Source organism: Taeniopygia guttata, chromosome 5 (genome assembly GCF_048771995.1).
Source record: "Taeniopygia guttata chromosome 5, bTaeGut7.mat, whole genome shotgun sequence".
In the NCBI taxonomy this organism is placed as follows: domain Eukaryota; kingdom Metazoa; phylum Chordata; class Aves; order Passeriformes; family Estrildidae; genus Taeniopygia; species Taeniopygia guttata.
In genome coordinates, this window is record NC_133030.1 from 15,835,001 (window position 1) to 15,858,415 (window position 23,415).

At 36.1% G+C, this 23,415-nt stretch overlaps 1 protein-coding gene across 32 annotated transcripts in view; it reads right to left on the minus strand.

Annotated features, from left to right (window-relative positions):
• SOX6 (SRY-box transcription factor 6) overlaps positions 1-23,415 on the minus strand; it is a 374,330-nt gene that overhangs the window by 199,259 nt on the left and 151,656 nt on the right. For all 32 annotated transcript variants that reach the window (XM_072929673.1, XM_072929674.1, XM_072929672.1 and 29 more), the window contains one exon: positions 17,813-18,023. In XM_072929673.1, the coding sequence (XP_072785774.1) occupies positions 17,813-18,023 (211 nt within the window). The remainder of the gene's footprint in view (positions 1-17,812; positions 18,024-23,415) is intronic.

Consider the following 23,415-nt stretch of genomic DNA (forward strand, 5'->3'; position numbering starts at 1 on the left):
ACAGCTGGAAAGTGCCACTGTGCCATGCTTCTCTACCCCACAAGGTCATTTTTAAGAAGTATAGCTAATATCTGAACTGAACTTTTCCTTGAGAACTCTGGCTGATTAGGAGATAAAGAAAGGAGCTTCGTAGTGTAAATATTTTGGCCGATTTTAATGCACCCTGGGTGGGTTTTTTTAGAGTACAATCTCAACTAAAAAAGCAGATTAGTATTAAAAAGGACAGATTGCACTAATGTAAATATAATTTTAAAGCTATTTAAACCTTTTAATCTCATCTCATTCAGATTTCCACATTCAAGGTTCAAATAATACCAAAACTGCAAGTTTAATAAAATAATTTCATTTCATAGTACTTAAATATTTTACTGAAAACAAATTTTAATAAACAGCATACATAGATAGAATATGCCAAAGAAATTCAGAAAATGGGGGGAAATTTGACACTAGCATTTATTTATATTTATATTTTTAAATGATAGCTCTTAAGGGTTTTTCAGCTCACGTCTCAGCATACTCCTATTTTTTTCTGTAACAGGACAGTTGTTGGAATTGGTTATAGTGAAGAACAGTAAACATATAAAAATTCCTAACTCATGAGAAAGGCCTGAGTATTTTTAGAAGTTTGAAAAGAACAAATTCTGTTCTGTCTTCATTTTTCTACTGGTAGCTTAAAACAAGTCCTATCAGCTAAATAGCAAAGTTCATACCAAATCAAACTACACCACAATTGTGTACAGAGTACTTGAACGTAAAATATCTCCTTGACAAAAATGCAAAAAAATATTGAAGTGAAAAATTACAACCACACCCCTAAACAGTTTTTTCACCTTTTCACTTTTCTTTTTTATTTCCCTTTTATTACTGTCCTCTTTCCCTCTCCTTTTCTCTTTTTCTGTTCTGTTTTTCCTTTAATTTCTGGCAGCATATCAGGAAACATGCAGTGGAATAATTTCCCACACTCCCTTCCCAGAGGAAAATACACATGCATCTCAAAGGATGCAAGCATGCAATGCTACCTTGGTACCTTAAAATGGAATATCCAACTGGTGTTCCATCTGTCAGCTGCAAGACAGCAACAGGTAACTAGAGGTAGCATTTTATTACTCATGCTAAGTTGACTTCGCTTAGGAGCTGTATAGCTTTCCCCTTAAAGAAAAGAGTCAAGAAATGACAGGCAAACCTAGTGACTTGTACAGGTTAGAATTGTATTTTTCTGACTTGTAGAAGGATGCATGTTCATATTTTAATAACAATTGAAATCCATTAAAGTAAGATCTTACACAAAAGAGCTACAAAAGAAACCCCAGAATGGATGAGAAATTTGAGCCAGTTTGAAACTGGTGAATGCCAAAGGCCACAACTGTTGCTGACTCAGGAACAGTGCAATTACAAATGAAATTTCCACAAACTTCTAACCTTTTTTTTTTTTAATTTATCAGGTTTTGTTATGATAGTCACATAATTTTAGATACCATGATATGTTACAGAGAAAACCTAGAGGCCTTCTATTCTTTAAACATATTTTAGAATTCCATTATGGTGTAATTTTAAGTGAACCATAGTAATATGAACTGATATTGATTGTATTTAAGAAAGTTCTAATGTGTTTTCACCCTCTTAACAAAGATAATTCACAATTTGTTTCCATCATCTATTTCAAATGTCACTATAACTTATTGGCTACATTTACTTGGCACTACCTACCCATTTTCCATTAGTGTGGAAACATCTACCCATTTTTGCCAGTTTCCCCTAACCACTTCTCAAATGAAAACCAATAAGCAAAGGGGAAAAATAATTTTACATGATGACAGTAAAAGTATAATGTGTATTATATTCTAATGTCCTGATGAGTGACTCCTTCAGTAGGAAAAAATGCAGAAAAATTTTAATTTCTCACACATATACATCTGCATTTCTAACAACAGCAAAACTTATAGTAGTGATTTTAAGCTTTCCTTAAAGAAGGAAAAAGGACTTATACAAGAAGGCCTAAATGTCTGATCAAGATAGAAAATTTTGGATATTTTTCATCACATAAAATTATTCCTCTCTATTTCAAGATAGTCTTGATTCTAAGAATCTCCAACAGCACTGATCTAATAGATTATGTAGCGAGGAAAATGTTTTTGTTTGCATTCATATAAAAAAGAAAGAAAAGCACATTGCTTATTAATATCTACTGAATTGTTTAAGAGGATTTTTAAGATACAAGTTAAAAGAATTTCATAATTTCAATTTCTCCTTTTCATTTAATAGTAGACATTCATTAGGACCCACACACTGTAATAAATTATAATAATTTCAAACAAGAATTAAATTACTAGGTACCTAGTGAAAGAGCCATTTTTTCTTAGGTACCCTGTAATCTAACTGTCAGATTTAAAATCTATTCCCAATCAACTCTTCACAACATTCACATTTATTCATCTATGCTAAATTAATAAAAGGTGTGAATAATACTGACAAAATTGATCATTATTGTTAATGTAGATTTAGAAAATTATAAGGTAATCTAAAATATAAAAGGAATTGAGGGAAACTATTACAGTTCTTATAAATAAATTCATCCTTTGCTATCTTTTTTAAATCAGGAAAAATCTTCAACAAGAATTTATTGAGATTGACTAGCAAAGCTTTTTAATAAATTGCACATTTCAGAAGAGAACTACATTTTTATTTCAAAAGCTATTAAAAGTTGATGATGACTCTAATGTAACATGAGAGTTCACCCAATACATTAATAGGAAATTCTGAAATTCCAAAAAAAAAAAAAAATACCATATGTCAGACTGAACCAAATTTTTTGTAGTTTGAGCCTTGGCTATGCCAAACACCTTCCACACAGTCTTATGTGAGCTCAGGTAACATGAAAGTAAATGGGAATTGGGGTCGCCCAGAATCCCTTGGAATTCAGATCTGACCAAATTCATTCTGTAAAACAGGCTAAACATCCCTCCCCTTTATCTTGTAAACACACATACAAGGGGACAGCATTCTCCAAGGAATTAAAGCTGTTACACAACCATCTCTCCTTACACACAGACTTTTCAGCCCCCAGCAGTACCCACTGGATGCTATTGCTGCTCTGGTAAAACCAGAGACAATGTCTGGATCAGGCTCTCCTGTCCTTTGCACATTTGCAGTAATTCCTGCCATCTAACCTCAGTGACCCTCTCCCCCCTGACGGGGATCCCTGCAGATAAAGTAAAGCATGTCAACATCTGTTCCCATTCACACCGATTTTAATTTACAAAAAGAGCTTTGCTATTTTCAGAACAGGCTCCAGAGCACAATGACAGATTTAAGGCCTTTAATGGGGCTGCGTTTTGAGTGTGTCAGCGTTTCAGACTCACCAGGACTTGATTCTAAGGGGCTGCACCAAAGGAAGCTGCGGGGGTTTAGGGAGCCACAGAAAGGGTGTTCTCCTCACTGCCGTGCTATTTACCTATAAAGCAGCTGGCAAAGTTTTATACCCTTAACAAACCCTTGCATTTGCTGCTTTGAGCAGAAATTGGAGATCCAGAGCACCAGGGTTAGAATTCCTTCCCTTCCCATTTTCACTTTGTGCGTTCCTTCTGCCAGCACACACCTTTCTGAGACAGAGACTGTATTACTGGGGGGATGTTCAAAAACTGCTTTCTCATGACAAAGCTCTGTTCTTAACGACTTCTGAACCCACTGGTTTTTGTGAAAGCATAACCAAGACAAAGCACTGTGTGGTTTTCGGGTTTGGTGGATTTTTTTCTTTTTTCAACCCCACAGACCTTGGTCTCTTCTGCTCTATTACAAATACTGCAATAACTGTCATTTTTCCAAAGTTTTTTAACTGGAAATTACCTACTGATTACCTTCATAAATTTAAAGAACTTATTCATCCCACTAGAAAGTTGCAGAGCACACAGACTATGAGGATTACAGTGGTACAAAAACAATTCACAGAGGTTCAGGGAATTTATTTTATTTATAAATTAGTTTTTTTCCCCATCTCATCGACAGGGTTTAGAGGTTTTTTTAAAGATTTACAATATGAAGGACAACTTGGAAAAACAATGCACAAGTTGTGTTGTAATCACAGAACAGCTAAGACATGAGCAGCTGAGCAGAAGGAAGATGGGCAGTGGAATGCCATACAGTAATCAGCACTGTTGACTAATCAGAATTTGAGACACTAGAAGGTAATAAGGGTATTATAAAGAATGGCTTATTGAGGAGCAGCTGTTTATGTGTAGCTCACTGTTAAATGAATTCCAGTAGATTGCCATGGTATGGTTTGGTTTAAAAAAAAGTTTTACTTGAAAAAGGAAAAAAAAAAAAACTAAAAGAAAAAAATATATCAGTAAGGGCAAGCACAAGGGTGTAAATATCTGCGTATCATGACCACAAGTACGTAAATAGAAGCAGTTCTCTAGGTACTGGGGGCCTCTAAAAAATGACATAAAATCAGTGGTCCTGGAAGTTACAAAAGAATATTCATTACTTAGGCAAAGCTTAAATGTCATCTTTGTTAGCCTCAACCACTGAGCGTTGTTGCCATGGGCACAAGAGCTGAGGTGGTTATGGAGGGTAATAGACAAAGAGGAAAAAACCAAGGGAAAGTATAACTAAAACCAACTACAGAGCCATTTTAAGATATTTATATTTGCACCAGCAGCCAATAAACACAATCAATAAATTCAACCTCATTTACAAAAAAAAAAAAATTTATGATCCCTTCCCATAAACATAGTTATAAAACAGTGCTATGATCTCAACTAGGAAAATCTAATTAAATAATGAAAAAATACAAAAAATAGAAACAATATTCAAAATCACACAAGTGAAAGCAACAACTCACCATAATGTTCAGACAATAATCATGTTCACATCTATGTGCCATAGGGTTATTCAACAGTTTTTTGTTTGCTTGTTTGTTTTCAGAAACCAAGTTACAGTTTTGCTTTTTGAAATATCTTTGAAGAGTTGGGAGCAGGAAGGAGACTGCCTAATTGCAGTGGAAATTTATCATAATCCATTATTTAAAATATTCTACTTTGGACAGCAAGGGCTTGGTAATATTTAAAAGCAGTCAGCAAGAAGTGGAAACTCTGTATCTTTTGTAACAGTTCACATGTCAGACTGGCAAAGTGCCCACAGTGTACGGCAGAAAAATCTATTTAATGTCTGCCCCACAAGGCGACATGAGGCTTGATTGGCAGAAAGCAGAGAGTGGCTTTTGATCATGTGTCCTAACAAGCAGTTCCAGCTCCTGTCTCTTCGGCTGAGCGGCTCCACATTACCTATTCAAACAGAAGTGACAGGCCACTGCACTACTCTTTGGCTCTAGTCTCACGCAGTGGGAGCTATGCTGGAGACAGAGCCACTGATTAAATATATCACTTTTTCAAGACAAGCAGGTTGTCTGAATCAAAGTTGGACAGAATAGACTCAACATTATTAAAAGAGGATATAAAACTGGAGTTGAGTGATGTTAGGCCAGTGTGTACAGCCTCAGGGATTCACAGACTGACAAGGGGAATAAGGAACAGCAGAACTCATAAAGCAGGGTCAGAAATTAGCTGTGACACCTTGGCCATTTTCCCATCACTTCAGGGCCACTGTGTTTCAAATCCTGTAGTCTCTTTTTTGGCCTTTTTTTAATGATTTTCTGTGCGGAAAGGAGGAAGGGGGGCATAAAAATTGTTAACTAGCGAAAGTTGCAAATTGCAGTTTTACAATTCGATATAAAACATGAGCCACGTTTTGCCACCTAATATACAGTGTTTTTAATTAGATTGTGGCCTTTTTCCTTGTATTCTCATCAGCCAAATTATTGTCATCAAATAATTTGTTGATACAGCACTGGCTACCCTTGCTCTAAGGAACAACCGAAAGCTGGGGAGAATGGCTGAATAGAGATGCTTATTACACTGCCTTGTTAGTTCATTAACAAATTGGTTTGATTTTTGAGGTCATATGTCTGGCCACTGTCTGTTGTGTTACCTGATACACAGACACAAAAGGGCAACAGACGTGATTCTTTGTCTAGTTATTATACCACAGAAACACCAGATACACTGAAACCTAGGGGAACCAATGCTCCAACTAAATTTTTAATTACAAGTATAACTGCAGATGTAACAAAACCTATTAACAAAGCTGCAACAACCCCATTTAAACAGCTAAAAAACACAAACCATCCATAGAGGAAACAGAGGCTGAGGCAAAAGAAGCTTATTTTACTTAGTGATGCATGTGCATGCCAGACCTATAAAATTATTTCTGGGCTATTCAAAGTTCTGTGAAAAAATATTTAAATTATGATACTAAATCTTGGCAGATTTTTTTCCAGAACTACTCCTGCAGTAATTCTATTGAAATTAATAGAGTCACCTCAGGAATAAACTTGGTCCAATATTTATTTTTCACTACGGCAAGTTCTTCTGACATTTTAACAAACCTCTGCCCGATGTGTTAGTTTTTGTTTCACTGTAAATATTTAAAAGTAATCTGCTTGTTACATATTTAAGATACGATAAGGACTGCTAAGACCTACACTGAGAAGCAGAGATGTTTTAAATATTGAATATGCAGGTAAATTTTAAGATAGAGTAGAAAGAGCTGAATCCTGTCCTCATGCATATCCTGTAACACACAGCATAGCTAGAAATGCAAACAGAATTCATTCTTAAGGTGGTGTTAGACTAAGACATTCAGTACAGAGCCCTTAATGTTTTTGGTGTCACTGCAGGCTCTCTAAGCTGTAGCGTTCAGGCTTCTTCCAGATGGGTGAAAGAGCCTGCTTGCTTCAACATTTTCAAACAAATAAAAGACAGAAGAGCATTCAAGATGGGGTTTTTTAGGTTCAGTGGAGATCATGATTTACCGTAGAGGGTGATGTCACATCAAGTTCTTTAAGAAATGTGAGCAGGCAGCAGTGCATTAGAGCTTCATGTCAAAATATGGCAAATGGTTATGTAAAGCATTAAGTAAAGCAGTTAACAAAAAGGAAGATGAAAATAAACAGCCATTCATACACAGGGCACTGTGCCCAGGAACTCTGGGCACCTATGTAAGTAAAACTAAAAATATATTATGATTAATAAAAGAAAACAGCTATTAGATACATTCCAAAATGCTAGGCTGTAGAACAAGACATTTTGGCACAGCTTTACTGATTGGCAGCCCATGCTAAAGACAGACCCAAGACTGCAACAGAGTGAGCCCTGCTAGTCAGGACAGAGCAATGCTAACAGGAGCTCTCTGCAGATGTTTACACAGTACTTGCCCTCAAGACTATATTTAACAAGGACTGGTGCACTTTTTTTTTTTCAGGAATATCACAATCTGAACTTTACAAAAACACCACCACTTCTTTATATTACTAGAGCAGGACAGAAGAGGGTAGATTTTGACACATTAACAACTGCTTCATTTTGGAGATCAATGTGCCAATGAGCAAATAAGGAAGAAGCCTGGCTACAAATAGGAATTAGAAGGATTCCTCACTTTTGAAGCACAGAAATATGTAGTTAAGAGCACTGAATTGTATTTTTATTCTTGGTTTTCACTTTGTTCTCATCAGCTACACATAGGGAAGTGAGAGCACAGGCACAGGACTAAAACTGAAATTATGCTGATTAACTGGTCTCAGCCAGGGCTTGAGCAAGAAACTCAGGCAGTATCAAGTTTATCATAATAAAGTTCCTCTTGGCTTTAAAGGTACCAGCTCAGTCTTACAGTGGAGAACTAGTGGCCTTAAAATAAATCATGTTTTGGACCACTCTTAGGGTGCTGTGTCCAGTACAAGAAAGATATGGGACTGGAGAGAGTCCAGGAATGGACCACAGGGCAACCAAGTAACTGGAGCATCTCTCACATGAAGAGGGGCTGGGAGCACGTGAAGGTTTAGGCTGAAAAGGAGAAATTTACAGGGGATGATATATAAATATCTGATGTCAGGAGTAAAGCAAGATCCAGGCTCTTCTCATTGGTGGCCTGTCACAGGCCCAGAAGCAAAGAGAACAAAAAAAGAAAACAGGAAATTCCCTTGAACCGAAAGAAAATCCTTGCTTATCATAAGGATGACCAAACATTGAACAACCTGTGGAGTTTACAGCCTTGCAGATACTCAAAAGCTGACAGACAAGGCTCTGAACAACCTGTGGTAGGTGATCCTGCCCTGTGCAGAGAAGCAGCAGCTTCCCACCTCAGCCACCCCATGATTCCTTGATTCTGTGGAACTGATGCCTCAGGTTTTAGCTTTTATATTTTTCAGATTCTGTGCTGCTTTGGTGTGTCGTTCTGAGCTTCATATTAGGGGATGGTAAGCTCTCTTCACAGAGTGGGTGGACAAAACAATTCCTTCTCTAGCTGGGGACCAAGGACAAATGATCCAAATTTCAGGCCCAAGAGAATAAAAAACGTGGACTGAAGAGAGAAAAACAAGAAGGATGTGACTTCATAAACTAAAGCTATAATTGGGCAATTTACTCCAATATGCAAATGGAGCAGAACTTATAAAAGTGAGATAGTCCACTTTGTGACCATTTTGGTTCATCTTGGGTGTAGCCCTGGCTGGGCTCTTGTGCTGCCCAAGGTGGATCCATTGAGGTCTTTTAATAAATCCCTACTTTATTCTTTAACTCCATCTAGGTTCTGTTCTAGGTCAGCCTTCACAAGGTATCAGAATCAGCAGCAAACTGAGTGCAGGGCAGCACAGACAGACTGCCACTAAAATAATCACAATAAGGTTCTTTCTCAGGTTGGTTCATGCACTCAAAACAAGAAAGTTCATTTTCAATATGACATCCTAAATTTTATGATGCTGAACTGATCAGTTATTTGTAAAAAAGGATAAATTCAAATGGCAACTTCCTCCCTTACACTGTAAAACACTCTAAAACAATTCCAAAACTATAAGCTCCAATTCTTCTCTTTGCAAATTTCAGGGAAAATAAAATTGAAAAAATAAAATTAAAATAAAACTTAATGGAAGTAATATTTTAAAATAGGAAAAAAAATTAGCTACTTTTTTTTCCTCTCTAATTCCTACTCATATTTAATAATACACCAAAGCAACACTGACACTGAATGGATTTAGGCTCCCTATTAGGATTATTTGTTCAGGGTTCATTAGCATGGCTGAAGACTAATCTTAATAATTGTTTGTGGCTTCCACTGGAGGCAGGTTTCCCTCACAAACAAAGTGGAGTTTCAGACTGAAACACAGAGGTGTTTGTAGTTACTCTCTCCATGGGATGAACAAGAAAGCTTGAGCATGGGGCTGCTTCATGCAGCCAGGCAGGAAGTGCCTCTGTCTCTCCTGTGGCAACCAAATAAAGTTGTCAAAATTATTTTTAAACAATGATAAGGTATCTAAACCAAATACTGTATGGAAAAATCAGTAGGAATAGATCAGCATTTAAAATGTATATGCTGCAAAACATTTTTACTGTCATTTCTTTAAGAAAAGCAGACCTAATTAGCTGTATCTCCAAAGTGTTTACCTAGCATTTTTATTATGTATTATAACATTTTGCTTAGAGTTGACATTTTTATTCTGACAAGTACTGTCTGGAGAGCTCTCAATAAATAATACATTTACAATTTTCAGTAAATAAGCACTGGACACAAATCATTATCCTTACTTACAGCTGGCCCTCTCTAATAGTGCTTTTACAAGTAAGGTGACTATTCAGTCTAATGCAATACTCTCAGTGCTGGGAAGATATTTTCATTCATTACCCCAGTCACAAGCACTTAAAGCACTTTTAGGCCCTGTTGCAAAACAGCAGGAATGGCAAAGCAAGTAAGAACAACTTAAACTTAAGTCCATCACCAAAGAAATCTGAGGCCATTCACCCTCCAGAACTTGGAAAATCCAATGGCACACAAGATCCACCATGTTCAAACCCCATTTTTTTCCCCTGAAACCTTATATTTATTTACATTAGCACATTTTAGGAAGGGAAGTCACAGTCTGGTCCCTACTATTAACCTGAGGACTACAAAATATATTTCAATTGCCATTTTAAAGCATGATCAGATCATAATGTTGTTTATGTCACAGAACATCAGAAACCAATGAAGTTTGAATTTATTTTTCTGCTGCCAAGATCACGCAACTGAAGCAACTCTCCATATTTTTGCAGTTATTTATTCACTTATACTCTCTACCACAGAGCTCATTGTCAGTTGTACCTGTTCATACTGACCTTGCTTTTAAGATATGCTTTTTTGAATAATACTTTCACAATACTAATAACATACAGATAGTGTAAAGATAGCAGATGTCTGACCATGTCTAAAAAGGAGACAGAAGTTTAGAGGAACATAGTGCAGAAAATTATATAAGAAGGAAGCATTGTGACCATTTATCATGCAATAAAAAATAAATTTTATCTAACACTGGAGAACATCAGAATTGAGAGGATACAGTGGGATTAAAGAAAAAGTTAAAATGAGATGATCCCTGAAGGTAAGACATTGGAAAATACATCTCTGGGGAGGAACTGACTGGAATGGTCAGTAGATGATGGCAAAGAGAAGATTTCAGCCTTTTTCAGTATAATCTGTCTTGTTCAGGGACAATGAGAACAGGGTTAATGCACATTTGTTCAAATGAAAAGAATTTTACTCATCTCACATATTCTAGGTTGAATAAAGATGTTTCTTCAACGTAATATAAGAATCTCAAAACAGAGAAAGCAAATATCTGCTAAAAAAAATTAAAAATTCATAGCTAGAATGGATGTTCCGATCTTTAGAATTCAGCCCTGAATTTCAGGCTCATCCCCTATGAGGATCAACTTTGTTTACCAGCAAAAGCAAGAATTTTGTAGATATGCACAGGTTTAAAGCCTGAAGAGAACAACCTGCATTTGAAAACAGAACCTTCAGCAAAGTAGAAGCTCCATAAAATTCCATGGATCCTACACCAAGGTTTTTCCTGACAGGTTCTCAAATGGCTACCATCAAACTCACCAGTTCCTTACTGATGATCCTGAATAAGAACTAACAGGGGACATGAAAACATCTTAGCAAAGCAGATGGCCCAACTACTCTATCCACCTATTCATGTAGATCTCATTCTACATGATTTTACATGATACCCATGTAAAAGTCTTTGCTATTCTCCATTTGTGTACCACGAGAGAATTTCAAAACCAAGAAAATGAAGTTTTCAAATGTAGCATGAGCCATACTGAAAAGTGCTGAAGGATTCCTATACCCACACAGAACCTGTGAGTAGTGATTCAATTCTCAAATGCTACAACAGTGGGTAAGGCTGTAGTTCAGGCAGCCAGGTAAATACAAATATGAGGTGGAAAGATGGCAAGATGTGCCAGTTTCTTAAATAAAAATGTCATTTAATCACAAAATATTATTCTGAAAAATTAAAGGATATAAAAAACTTAATAATCAAAAATGCCTAAATTTCAGTAAGAATGATAAATAAAAATATGAGACAAAATTAATGGCCAGAGATAGTATGATTACACAGAGTGAGTCTCTCTTTGAAAAAAAGAAACAAATGTATGTTGCATTTGAAATTTCATTAAATGAAAGTATATTAATGGAATGAATTTCTGATAGAAAAATCAAATACAAAGGAGAGAAGGAAAATAGGTTGCATCTTTTAGTTACCAGGAAAATAACCCTAGAAAATCCTTCCTTTGTAGTAATGTTCCAAAAAAAGTCCAAAATTGCTGTGACACATTAAGAGATAGGAATTCACTGCAGACTTCAACAAAAGTAGCATTAGAAATTTTATGATCTATAAGATGTCTATAAATAGAGAATATTTTTCTAAAACAGCAGCATAGATTGCAATGAAAAAGTGACCGAGTCATTTTACCAAGATAATTGAAATTTTAGAAAAAAAGACAGAGAAATAATAAGTTGCATTTAATTATATGGTAAGGAGGTAAATAATGGAAGAAAACAGCAATTTAGGAAAATGTGTTTCATATCTCTCCTTTAACTTGGTCTGAGTCATCTATTTGTTTTCTGGACATTTGGGCCTTTTGCTCATTTGGTTTTTATTTTGGAAGCATGTCTGGAATTTAGAAGGAAAATTCCCTTTCTTAGATGCCACTGTATATGCCTTCCAACAAAAAGCAAATAAAAGGTAAGTATTAAATTAACCATATGCATAATTGATTCTGAATTTTCTTAGCAAAAGTGATTCTTCAGGAGAAAAAGGAACCATGATGAGGATGGTACCAAGCAGATAAGGCAGAGTTTTTCAAAGGTGATGAAAGGATTTGAAGAAAGTGAGTTTTCATATCCAAAGAGAAATGCTAGTGACCATTTGCAAATTTCATTATTTGATGAAAATTTTTTATTATTTTGGATAATCCTGTTACCAAAACCCAGTAACATTTTTGAAGTCTTGAACAAAATATCTTTATCCATTAAAAAAAAAAATTAAAAAGGGAGAAGAAAGAACAGGGGCCTGTAAACAGCAGCTGTGTTAGGACAACCAAGGATCATGCCTTCATCAGTGGAAAGTGTGGGTATCTAGCATACCACAAGACAGATAACTTGAATTAAATCTGTGCAAAAATTCTTTAAAAACATTTTAAAATATTCACTGATCACAAATGGTCAGTGGTTCACTTCTAGGATGATCCACCAAAGAAAACTCCTGACATGTAAAATCCTCAAAGGAGTGCTTAAAATTATAGTAAAAAAAAAGTACACGTGTCTGAATTCTCTCTGCTCTCAGCTGTGGTAGGCTTAAAACAAAGCCACAAAAAAAGGGAACCTCTCCATTTAATACAATATTACACACACAAATTCTTTAAAAGCCACCTAAAACAACCATAATTTAAAAATAAATTAATAAATAAGAAACAAACAATGGCAACCCAAATTGTTTGCCAATGTCCACTTATAAAACACAGTATGTGAAAGTTTAAGTTTCTTTACTCCCCAATGAAATTGGCAGGAAATTTGTGGATTTGTGTGTACAATACTTCAATACACTTATATTATATTCCAATATAATTATTAGAATGATAGAAAGTTTTATAGGGGAGTGTTAATCTATTTTAAGTCAATATTACAGAAAGTATTCAGTTATTATTAACTCATGAAGCTGAAGGAAAAAAAAAAAAAAAAAAAAACAAAAGAAAAAAAATCAGAAAAACCACCACTACTGAGTAATGTGGTAAGATTTTCCCTACTGCATATAGAATTAATAATACATGTGAACCCTTAATTTTTAATATAGCTATCCACCCATATATCCCTCCATAGAGAGAAAGTACAAACAGGTGCACATGACAGAGAATAGATGGAAATTTATGAATATACTACTCTTTATATAGATGTTAATTATTCCACCATGCATACATAGAAATCTTTGATCTCTGAACGTTCAACTATGGTCTTCAAGGAGAAAACAAGAATGGGAAGCACTTCAGAAAAAGCTTGTGCTAGAATTGTGAACCAAGCTTGGTTGAAAAATGATACTGTATACATTGCTCTGAATCAAGGTCAAAAGTGAATTAGGAATCCAGGCTCTGAGTAATGAGGGCTTAGCACTTAGCAGAAATGACATGCCCAGTTTCCAGCTCAGAAGTGCCAGCTGACCTGCCAACCTAGCATTCCAGATCTGAAAGGGAGAAATCTGCTCTCCTTGCTACAGACAAGATGTGTACTACTAATTATTGCTCCTAGAGGCTTATGATGAGCTACAGTAGGATAGTTGTCTGGAAGCCAATTCTCAGCATAGAATTTGGGCAGCCCAGGCTGTAAATCTGTCTCACAAAAGTAACATAAGCAACATTCAAAAAGAAAAGTCTTTTATTTAAAGGAGATAGAAAAGGAGAGAAGCAGTTAGACCATATCGTCTAAAAGAAACTTTTCATTTTGAGCTGTGAAGAGCTTTAATACTTGATTGTGCTGTAGGATACTTCCAAATAAAAAGGCCAGTAAAACAATCCTTCAGCTCATAGAATAACTAAGATGGATATACCCAAGTTATCCAAGAGGCCCTAGAGTCTAATGTTGTTGATTAAATTAGACACCTGTTCATTTCTGACCTCTTCTGTCTTATGAGAACACATGTCAGCAAAGTCTTTACATACTCAAATTAACTCTAAATATTTGCAGCATTCTTTTCTTTTCCAATTACAATTTTCTCATCGCTTTTCTCATTTCCAAATCATTACAAACTATGGCACAGGAGTGCCTTACAGTGCAAAAAGTGCAAATACTGGACCACGAAGTCAAAAAATATGTAATTTATCCTGTAATGTTAGTAATCTGTGTTCAGGTTACAAATAAACCTAAAAACGTACCTAAGGTATATTCCTGTGTGTGGCACTCGTGTTCCCACACCATACACAAGACATGACACTGGCTGAAGCACTATTATTAAAGAGAGATTAAAACAGCTGTACATTATGCTGAAGCACTCACTCTTCCCTTTACAAACAGACGGTCCTGGATTACAAGCAGCACTTGACCATTTAAATCACTACAACAACCAGATTTAACCAGCTGGGCCATATTCTCTTAGGCAATGCCTGTTGACCTCCTCAGTCACAGCTGCTCAGATGAAATTCTCATTAGACAACTTATTTTCAGGAGCCAAAGGAGTCTGATTAAATATATCTATTTAGACATGATAAAGTCTTCCAGTATATATTTCTTTTGCCAGTGTTATGAGGTACAACAGAGACAACAAGGAGTATATACAAGCATAGCAGACACCTAATATCTGAGTGCATAGCACAAAATATTTAAGTGTTTGACCCCAACGACCTGTATTTCTCAAATTCAGATGATATAGATAGACCAGAAAGTTTCTATGTAACAATATTAAGAGAGACTTTTCACTGTGCTGGTGTGGGGGGTAGAACTGATGACTGGAATTCTTGAGTTCTTTACTCCACACTTAACTCTACAATTAACCTGACATATGACTTTGTGTTAGCCCAAAACCCACAGCTACATCAGTGGTCAGGGAAGTCATCCCTATAAATGAGACTAACATGAACTTTTAAAGGAGATATGCAGGACTTAAAGCCCCCACACCACAGCAGACAGTAGAAACACATGTCTTTTCTCCATTTCATTCATTAAACCCATTATATTATTCTCCCTATTTAAAAAAAAAAAATCGGCAGCTATTTTTCAATTTGAGTAAGCAATTTTGTGACAGGGCAGGACTTAGTACAAAGAACTCCTCAATTTCATTGTTTTAAAATACCATTTTAAGAAAAGAACTGCATAGAAACACATTTTAAAGGATAGAGGTTAAAGAGCACCATGTATGGTAAGTGTGTAATCAGGCTATTAATTAGGTTGTTCAAAAGACACTGAGGGATGACAAAACAATTTCATAATCTCAGACCTGATTTCTCCGACTGCATAGAGCTAAAACAAAGTTCAATCTTAAAATAGTAATTATTTTTAACATTTTATTTTAATCAAACAAGTACAGAGACCACTTCTTTTAAATTCAGAGAAACTTCTGAATACTGAATTGAGTATTCAAATCTGTTCTAAGAATTTTGGTATTCCTAGACCACACAGAAGTTTAGAAACATTGAACTTCCTAAGTGCAACATCCTGAAGAATTTCCAATCCTTCTATTAATTATTTTTCTGTATTAGTTTATATGGTACCAGTCAGATGTTCATTAATTATTTTCTGGAAAACATAAGTAACTTTTTTCCTGCAGAAAATGGTGGATGAATGGAAAAGAACTTAATACAGAACCATAAAATTATCACAGAATGGCCTGGCCTGGAAGAGATCTTAAAGATGATCTAATTCCAGCCCCAGTGCTATAGGCACTTTTCATCAAACCAGGTTGCTCAGAGCTCCATCTAACCTGACCTTAAGCACTTCCAGGGAGACATGTCCACAGCTTCTCTGGGCAACCTTTGCCAGAGCTTCACCACCCTCCCAGCAAAGAATTGTCTCCTAATATCTAATCTAAACCTAACCTAAACACGAAGATACAGTCAAATACCTTTGAACTTACAGGCAGACTTTAGAATAGCTTTCCATTCTAATGTGGTCCATAAAGGGCAAGATTATTTTATGGATCAAAAATGACCTTTATTTCAGCTGATGAGAACACATAGCATGTAGAAGGCTCTGACTCAGATAGAGGGATCTCTCTGCTCTGCACTCTTAAAACAACCAGTATATACCAATACAGGGGAAGCACAGAAAATTCTTGAGAACCCATACAAAAATAAGCTATGAAACCCTCAAATCCCTACAGATACTATGTTTAAACTTTTTGATGCACACTTTTATTAGCACACCATCCAGTACACTCCTGGAAGAGCCTTGTGGTGTCAATATAACCAACAGCAACTCGAGCACTCCCGCAGAAAGTACGAGCCAAGACCTTTGATTAGCATGGGGTGTCGAACGACTGCTACTGACTGCAGAAAACAACTTTGCCAAAGTAATATTTAAAATAGTTTTCCTAGCCTAACCACCAAATCTAAGAAAGCAATTTTTAAAAGAGTGATCTTTACAGCTGAAAACAGACAGATGGTAGTAAAGAATCTGGGACATTCTCTCTTTAGAGATGTTTCACCAGCTTCAGAAAGGACACCTATAGAACACACTGGCATTTAACAATTATGCCAAGAAATTTGGAAGCCTACTTCCATCACTACATGATTTTATCCCATATTTAAACATATTATTGTATCAGCTTCAATTTTAATTGAAATCTGCATAGCCACATGAGGCCAAGAGAACTTAAAGTGAAGTGTTTGAAGTGCACTGTGACAATATAATGAAATTGAGGAGGCAAAATAATTCTGAACTCATTCATATTTCAAAGAAAAAAAGAATCACAAAGTTCTACTGTATTTTGGCTCTACTACATTATAAATATTCTTCCTGGGTTATTTTTAATGCCACAAAACTGAACTGGTAAAATATCTAAGAGAATCCACACAGATGCCTCTGCACCTGTTTTTCTATTTCAGAGCCTCCTGCTCTCACAACTTCCCTGATTCAAACTCACGTATGAGCTCAGAGATTAAAAGGCATTGTTGCAGAACCAAGTAAGCCTTCATTCTACTTACCAAGGGGAGAAATTTTTGTGGTGGGCCCTGACTGAGTTCACACATACACTAATAAACTCACTCTCCAATTCTGTTTGTTTTCTCCCATGGCCCAAAATCTTCGCAAAATCAATGAAAGTATCTGAATAAGGGCTGGCTACATAAACTGCTTTAGCACTCAAAGATTTGTCCTCATTTTTATCTCTGTTTTAATACTTGTAACAATATCTGAGGAGACTGTAAAAAAAAAAAAGATATTTCTTCCTCTGTAATTCTAGCTATATAGGTCAGAACTATGTACTTTTACACTTAAAACTGTTTTCCATTCTCCTAGTTACAGATGCTAGGTTATTAAAGTGATGAAAGATGAGAATTTTTAAGGCAAAACAAACCAGCTCATGTTTTATTCATTCTTATTGTTAAAAATAAATATTTGTCTTTTAAAAGGAAGAGAACCAATACAACTGAAGAACATCCCTCACAAGTCCACGGCCGGTTAAGAATTCATCATAACCTTTCAATTGAGAGTTGAGTTTTCACCAAATCTAGCATTCTTACTTTTACTCACAACCAAGACAATTTTAAAAGTTTTTAAAAGCTGGCATATTTGTCTAGATCTCAAACTACCATTGCCATAGAAACCTGTGATTAACTTTATCTTAGCCTTCGCCAATTATGTAGTTTTATGGCCCTTGATACGCAACACATCCTTTATGCCATAAAAATTACAGGATTGGGAGGGTGGGGAAACTGCATCGATCTTATCCAACACATACCTTCTTGCTCAGTCCTGGTCATTTCTTCTAGTTTCTTCTGCTTCAGTGTGTCCACCACATCTGCTAGGCTTCCCTTGCGGCGCTCCGGCGTTCCAAAGTTAACACTGGTCATTAGCTCACTGCGGTCACGACCTCCTTCGTCCGGCTTGTTTGGTGAGGTAGAGGTATTTCGGAAGGAATATAGGGAACATAACTTATTACTCTCTGACTCCTGCAAAGAAACAAAGCAATGTCAAAACATGAGCTCTTCTCTCATGGCAGAAGGATCTCAGGCAGGAAAAAGCTGAAAGCGTTATTTGCAATACTAACAAGCATACATCTATCCTTCAGTTTATAAATTGAGCATTACCACCTGAATTCTTTGTTTCAGTGCTTTTGTCCCTAAGTCCAGTGCTCTCCATTTTAGAATGGAGAATGTTAAATGTATGAATGTTTCTAACATTCATACTTCATGCCTCAGATAATCTTCATGAAGGATGTCCATCGTCAGGAAAAAGCCACTTCAACACTTTTTAACAATAGATGTGTTAGGTTTTTACAGTTTTCTTTATTTCTTTTAAATAAGGACAATATATGGAGCACTAAGGAAGAAAGTACAAGCAAGAACAAATTATTCCTGGGTAAATCCTCAGCTAATGGAAAACAGCATAACTTTAAAACTAGAGAAAGTGTTAGGCCAACAGTGACCGAGGAGGAAGGAATCTACATCAGAGTTAAACAAAGTTAATGGTATGTGTGCATCCATGCACATTCACTGCCCTTTAAATTAAATTTAAATTTTTTCTTACAGAATGAATGCTACAATTCTTCTAATAAACAAGAGGAGATTTAATTTTCAGGCCAACATAGGCAAGAATGAGCAAGGAAATGAAGTTATGGCAAAACAAATCATGTATGCCAATACACAGGTATTAAGACCACATGTATCAGGTGTTATATAGTCAAAAACATAGAAGTAAAAAGGTTTCATCTACTTGGTTAATAGATAATGATTATTTGAGCAAAAATTTTTTTAAAAATTGCATCAAAAAGCAATGATTAATGGCAGTTCTACTCAATTTTGTGATACCACCCAACAGAGAAGCCTTTCCTGAACTTCTCTGGCTCAGACTTGTCATTCTCCCAAGTCATGCTTGCAACATTCACTGCATCTCTGCTTTCACAATTCCAGCTAAAAAGAGAAGTTGTTCTTGGATTTGTCCTCAAAAACTCAACCACAAGAAATTCTCACACACTTCCCTTTCCAAAATTATGCTTCTATTTTAATTTTTAATAATGCCAGGCTAGGAGCGTTAAATATTTGGGGCAAAAAACCTACTGATTTTATGTTTCTTTATGGCATGCCTAGAAAGGTCAGTGTGCATATCAGATTCCATGAAACATACTTTGTTTAAAATTTAAGAGCAATTATAGTAGCAATAGATTTAAATATTAAGAAGCTAATTAATAATCTTGTAAAAAAACATTCTCATAACAATAATCTTCCTGCTACTTTATGAGCTGAAATTACCCATCTTCAGAGCACTGAAGAAAGGCTAGAAAGCGTTAACCACCAGCAACACCACAAGACACAAATCTTTGCTTCAATCTGGAACAGATTAAGAAGTAGCTGCGCAATGTAACAGGAGGAGCAAGACCAACAATGAGCAAGCTGGGTGACTCGGGGCTGGGGACTGTGCAGGAGGAGGTGGTGACACATCATCCTCAAGCACAGCAGTCTGATCAGCACAGCACTGCTACCATCACTGGAAAAGGAGGCAGCATTTGCTAGGGGTGTTGCAAATGTATTTATTCACTAAAACAGGAAATTAGAAGACACTATATCTCATCCTACTGGTAGCAGCCCCTCATCAACACAGTAGGAGTGACAGAGGTTCTACAGGCACAAACAGAAAGAGAGGTGACATGGAATAAAATTTTATCTTTGTATTTTTAGCAAATAAACATTAACTTTTCACTCCATCAATTTCTATTCACTGAAGAATTAAACATCACAGAGTACAGTATCTTAGACCACGTACAGAGATTAACTTATTTAGCTGCCCTTAAAATGGAAAGTTTTCATACATTTAACTCTTTCTAAGAAAAACTACTTTGTATTTTTCTTACAATGGAGATGGAAAGAGCATCTTTAATATTTTTCAGATGTAAAGCCTGAATTTCTATAATCCCTTTCCCCAGTGAAGAATTAATACTACATACTTCGACACTTTCACCTTTGAGGACAGTACAAAAACAATTTAGTAATTTTAAAGGTGCTTTTTCTCAAGAAAGCAACATCCTCTTACAGTACATGAAGCACATCCATCAGGCTCAATGCAGGGGTCTTCATGCTCTCAGCAAGGAACACTAAATCTATTATCTAGGCCGGAAACAGGAAGATAAGGCAAATCTGTGGAGTAAGTAGGAATAATGGAATGTTCTTCCTCCTGATAACGTCTCCTGTTCCCCATCTGGAAGCATACATGGTTCCAGCACAATGTTCCTTTGCTGTACTGAAAGACTCCCCTAGTCCTGTCTCCATCAGGCAGCACATTCATCCTTCTTTTTCTTGCCCAAAAAACTGCAGTATCCACAATGGAGACATTACAAGCTTAAATACCACACAAATAATGCAGATTTATGGAAACAAGGCATAATGACTGCCTTTTCCAGTATGAGGTTGTGTCCAATTAATAAATTATTCTATATTGCCAGTTTTGTGGATGATTAAAATGTAGAAGGAAAATAAAATGCATTTGTTATATTTCTGGTTGTATTTAGGCCTAGATCACGTGGAGCAGGTTTTATGGACCTCACTGTAATGGCTAACTATACAGATCAAAACATAAGGGGGCAAGGGAAATATTCCTGTTATTTTTTACTCTATAAAGTTGACTCAACTGTATGTGAAGTAGCCACTGCAGCATTCAGCTTGTTCAAAACAAAGTAAACGTTGCAGCAAATTTACGAAGGATTTTAATTTTCATGATGGACCTTACAACCTTCTGCAGACCGCTCATTGTAGCATGTCAGGCTTGTCCCAGCACTTCACCCACTGCAAGACCAAAAGTGCAACTATCACATCCATCAGATGCAGACCTGACTATCAAAAATTAATTTGCATTGACATTCACGAGCAGCAGAGATCCTCCTAATACATCCAGGCATCCTCTGCAAAGTCTAGTGTGTGGTGTCTGAAGAGGGATATCACCTCTGCAAATTGCTTCTTGGTCCTCTTGTTCTAATGCACAAAGCACTTTCCCTAGAAAGTCCTTTTCAGGTGGAAAAGGGCCACCATGCTTCCTAAAATAGAACAAACCCATGAATTCATGGTTAGGAAAGGAGAACCTGGTCTGTTTGAACATGAATATGGAAAAAAAAATCAATAAAAATACATCTCTTATCCTTAATGAGCTTTTTGAAGCCACTCTTTACAGAATGAGGAATTCCCACTTTGTTTGATCTGAAGAGAGAAAAAAAAGGATGCCATTAAGGGTTTTCTTCATGTATTTTCCAAGATCATGGAAGAAGAAGTAAAGACAAGTGAAGTGCCTGTCTACATTTTTTTTTGCCAGCTCATTAGCACAGACTAATTTCATTACTGATCATTCAACCCACTGTGGTTAGTGTTTTGACAAAATTCTGTTATTATAACAGCTGAAATACCCATATATAGACACTGAAATGTAAGGATTAAGTTCAAAGTGTACAAAATGAAGAAAAAATAAATAAATGCACAAAAGACAGAAAACCCAAAAGTATCAAAGTATGGACATTAAAAGACTGTGAATGACTCGTGCAGGGATAGACAGCCCTCGCATGAAATCATACTTTTACTAAAACCTCCACCTTTCTCATGTGCCAATTGGAAAACAGCATAAAGAGTTCCAGCACAACATGGGAAAAAACTTTCCTAGGCCCATCTTTGGCCTTTCTCATGTTAGAGGGACAGTATGCTTTAACTAATCTCAAATTTTCTTGGAATGTATATGGTCAATCAAGAGTTTCCATAGTCTTATCATCTTTCCAGGCTGCCTGGTATAAACAAGTGACCTGTTGGCCATTTCTTTTAGAGCTGTTGTGAATGGCTCAAGTACAGCTTTGGCAATGGCAGGAACAATTCTGAATAATTATGATCAACTTGGTGAAAATAAAGACGGGGACTCTGTGACTACACACATGGTATTTTCTTCACACACCACAACAATTCCTTTAAAACTGTTACACTAAGATAATATGTAAAGATAGTTCAGTAGGCCTCTTACTCTGAGAAAATTAATTTTTAGCAAGTGCATTCAGTAAATTTCACAAGTTACATGGGTTATATTCTTCAAAAAGATAGCTGATAGTTTCTGTATAAAGAAAGGAAAATCCTTATAGGTTCTTAGATGTTTCTACTGAAAAGGGATTGAGCAAATAATAATAATTTTCCTGTTAGTGTAAAAAACTATTTTCTTGTGTATTTAGATTCTAACAGTTTAAGTAGTTCATTTTCCAACAGTGCTCCCACTGGTTTTAACAGGATAAATGAGGGAGTACTGCTGAAAATGATGACAATAAAGGTATTGATAGCTGACCCAGTATTTTTTATACTGGGAGGCCAATATTTATAGCAATACCTGCAAGCTGAATCATGAGTCAACTTGGTCACCTTCTATGAAGTCTTTTCACTTCCAAAACAGAGCAAACAGACACAGAATTACAATTCTATTGGTGAGAGATTACAGGCCAAAAAGACAATTCAATATTATTGCTCCTTCCTCCAAATGGCCAAGGTACAAAAAATACAGGGGTTTGTATTTGGGGGTTGAGGTGCAACATCTCAGTTTGGGGACAGCACAATCACGAGTGGAGATCTGGATTGGGACAGATCTCTGTTTAGTGCCCACCTAAGGGTTAAGGACAGACCAACAGCCTGGTGAGCTGGATTCTCATGTCAGGAGTCTTAAACGGGGGGAAATGTGCAGGGCTGCAGATTTTAATGGCAGCATTTATGTTTCATGTAGGGAGGATGGATCCTCTGGAGCTCTCTGAAGGTGAGAAAAGAGGAAAGCTTGTGAAAGAAAACTGAGGGCTGTACGAAATCAAGGTCACAGTGTTAGCTAGCCATTTAATAATAACTGTGATCAACTTTGATTGAAAGTTGATGACTGTAAGCCTACTTAATAGCCAGAGAGAAAACTGTTTCTGTAAGAGTTCAACTGAAATCACAGGATGAATGGCCAAGAAGTTGAAAGCAAATATTACTAACATAAAATGTGTTAGTTGAATTGCTTATTTCCATGTGGATGAGGCTTTTCTGTTATAAAGGGATATTTATCTGTCTCTGCATTGAATGGGACACATGTAAACACCCCAGGAAAGTTGGATATCCAGAGTGGTTTTGATTCCAAGTACTAGAGGCATGCTGGCACTTGGAACTAGTCTGGAGTTAACATATAATGAAAGCAAATGTTTACAAAATCATTTCCAATCACTACATTAAATATGGTTTCCCATTTTGAGGAATTTAATTAAATAGAATTAAAATAAATTAAAAATCTAAGTGATCATTTCCAATTCTCATCTGATTAAGAAAAAAACACAAAAGTTTTATTAAGAAAGATTTATTTAAATCCAAG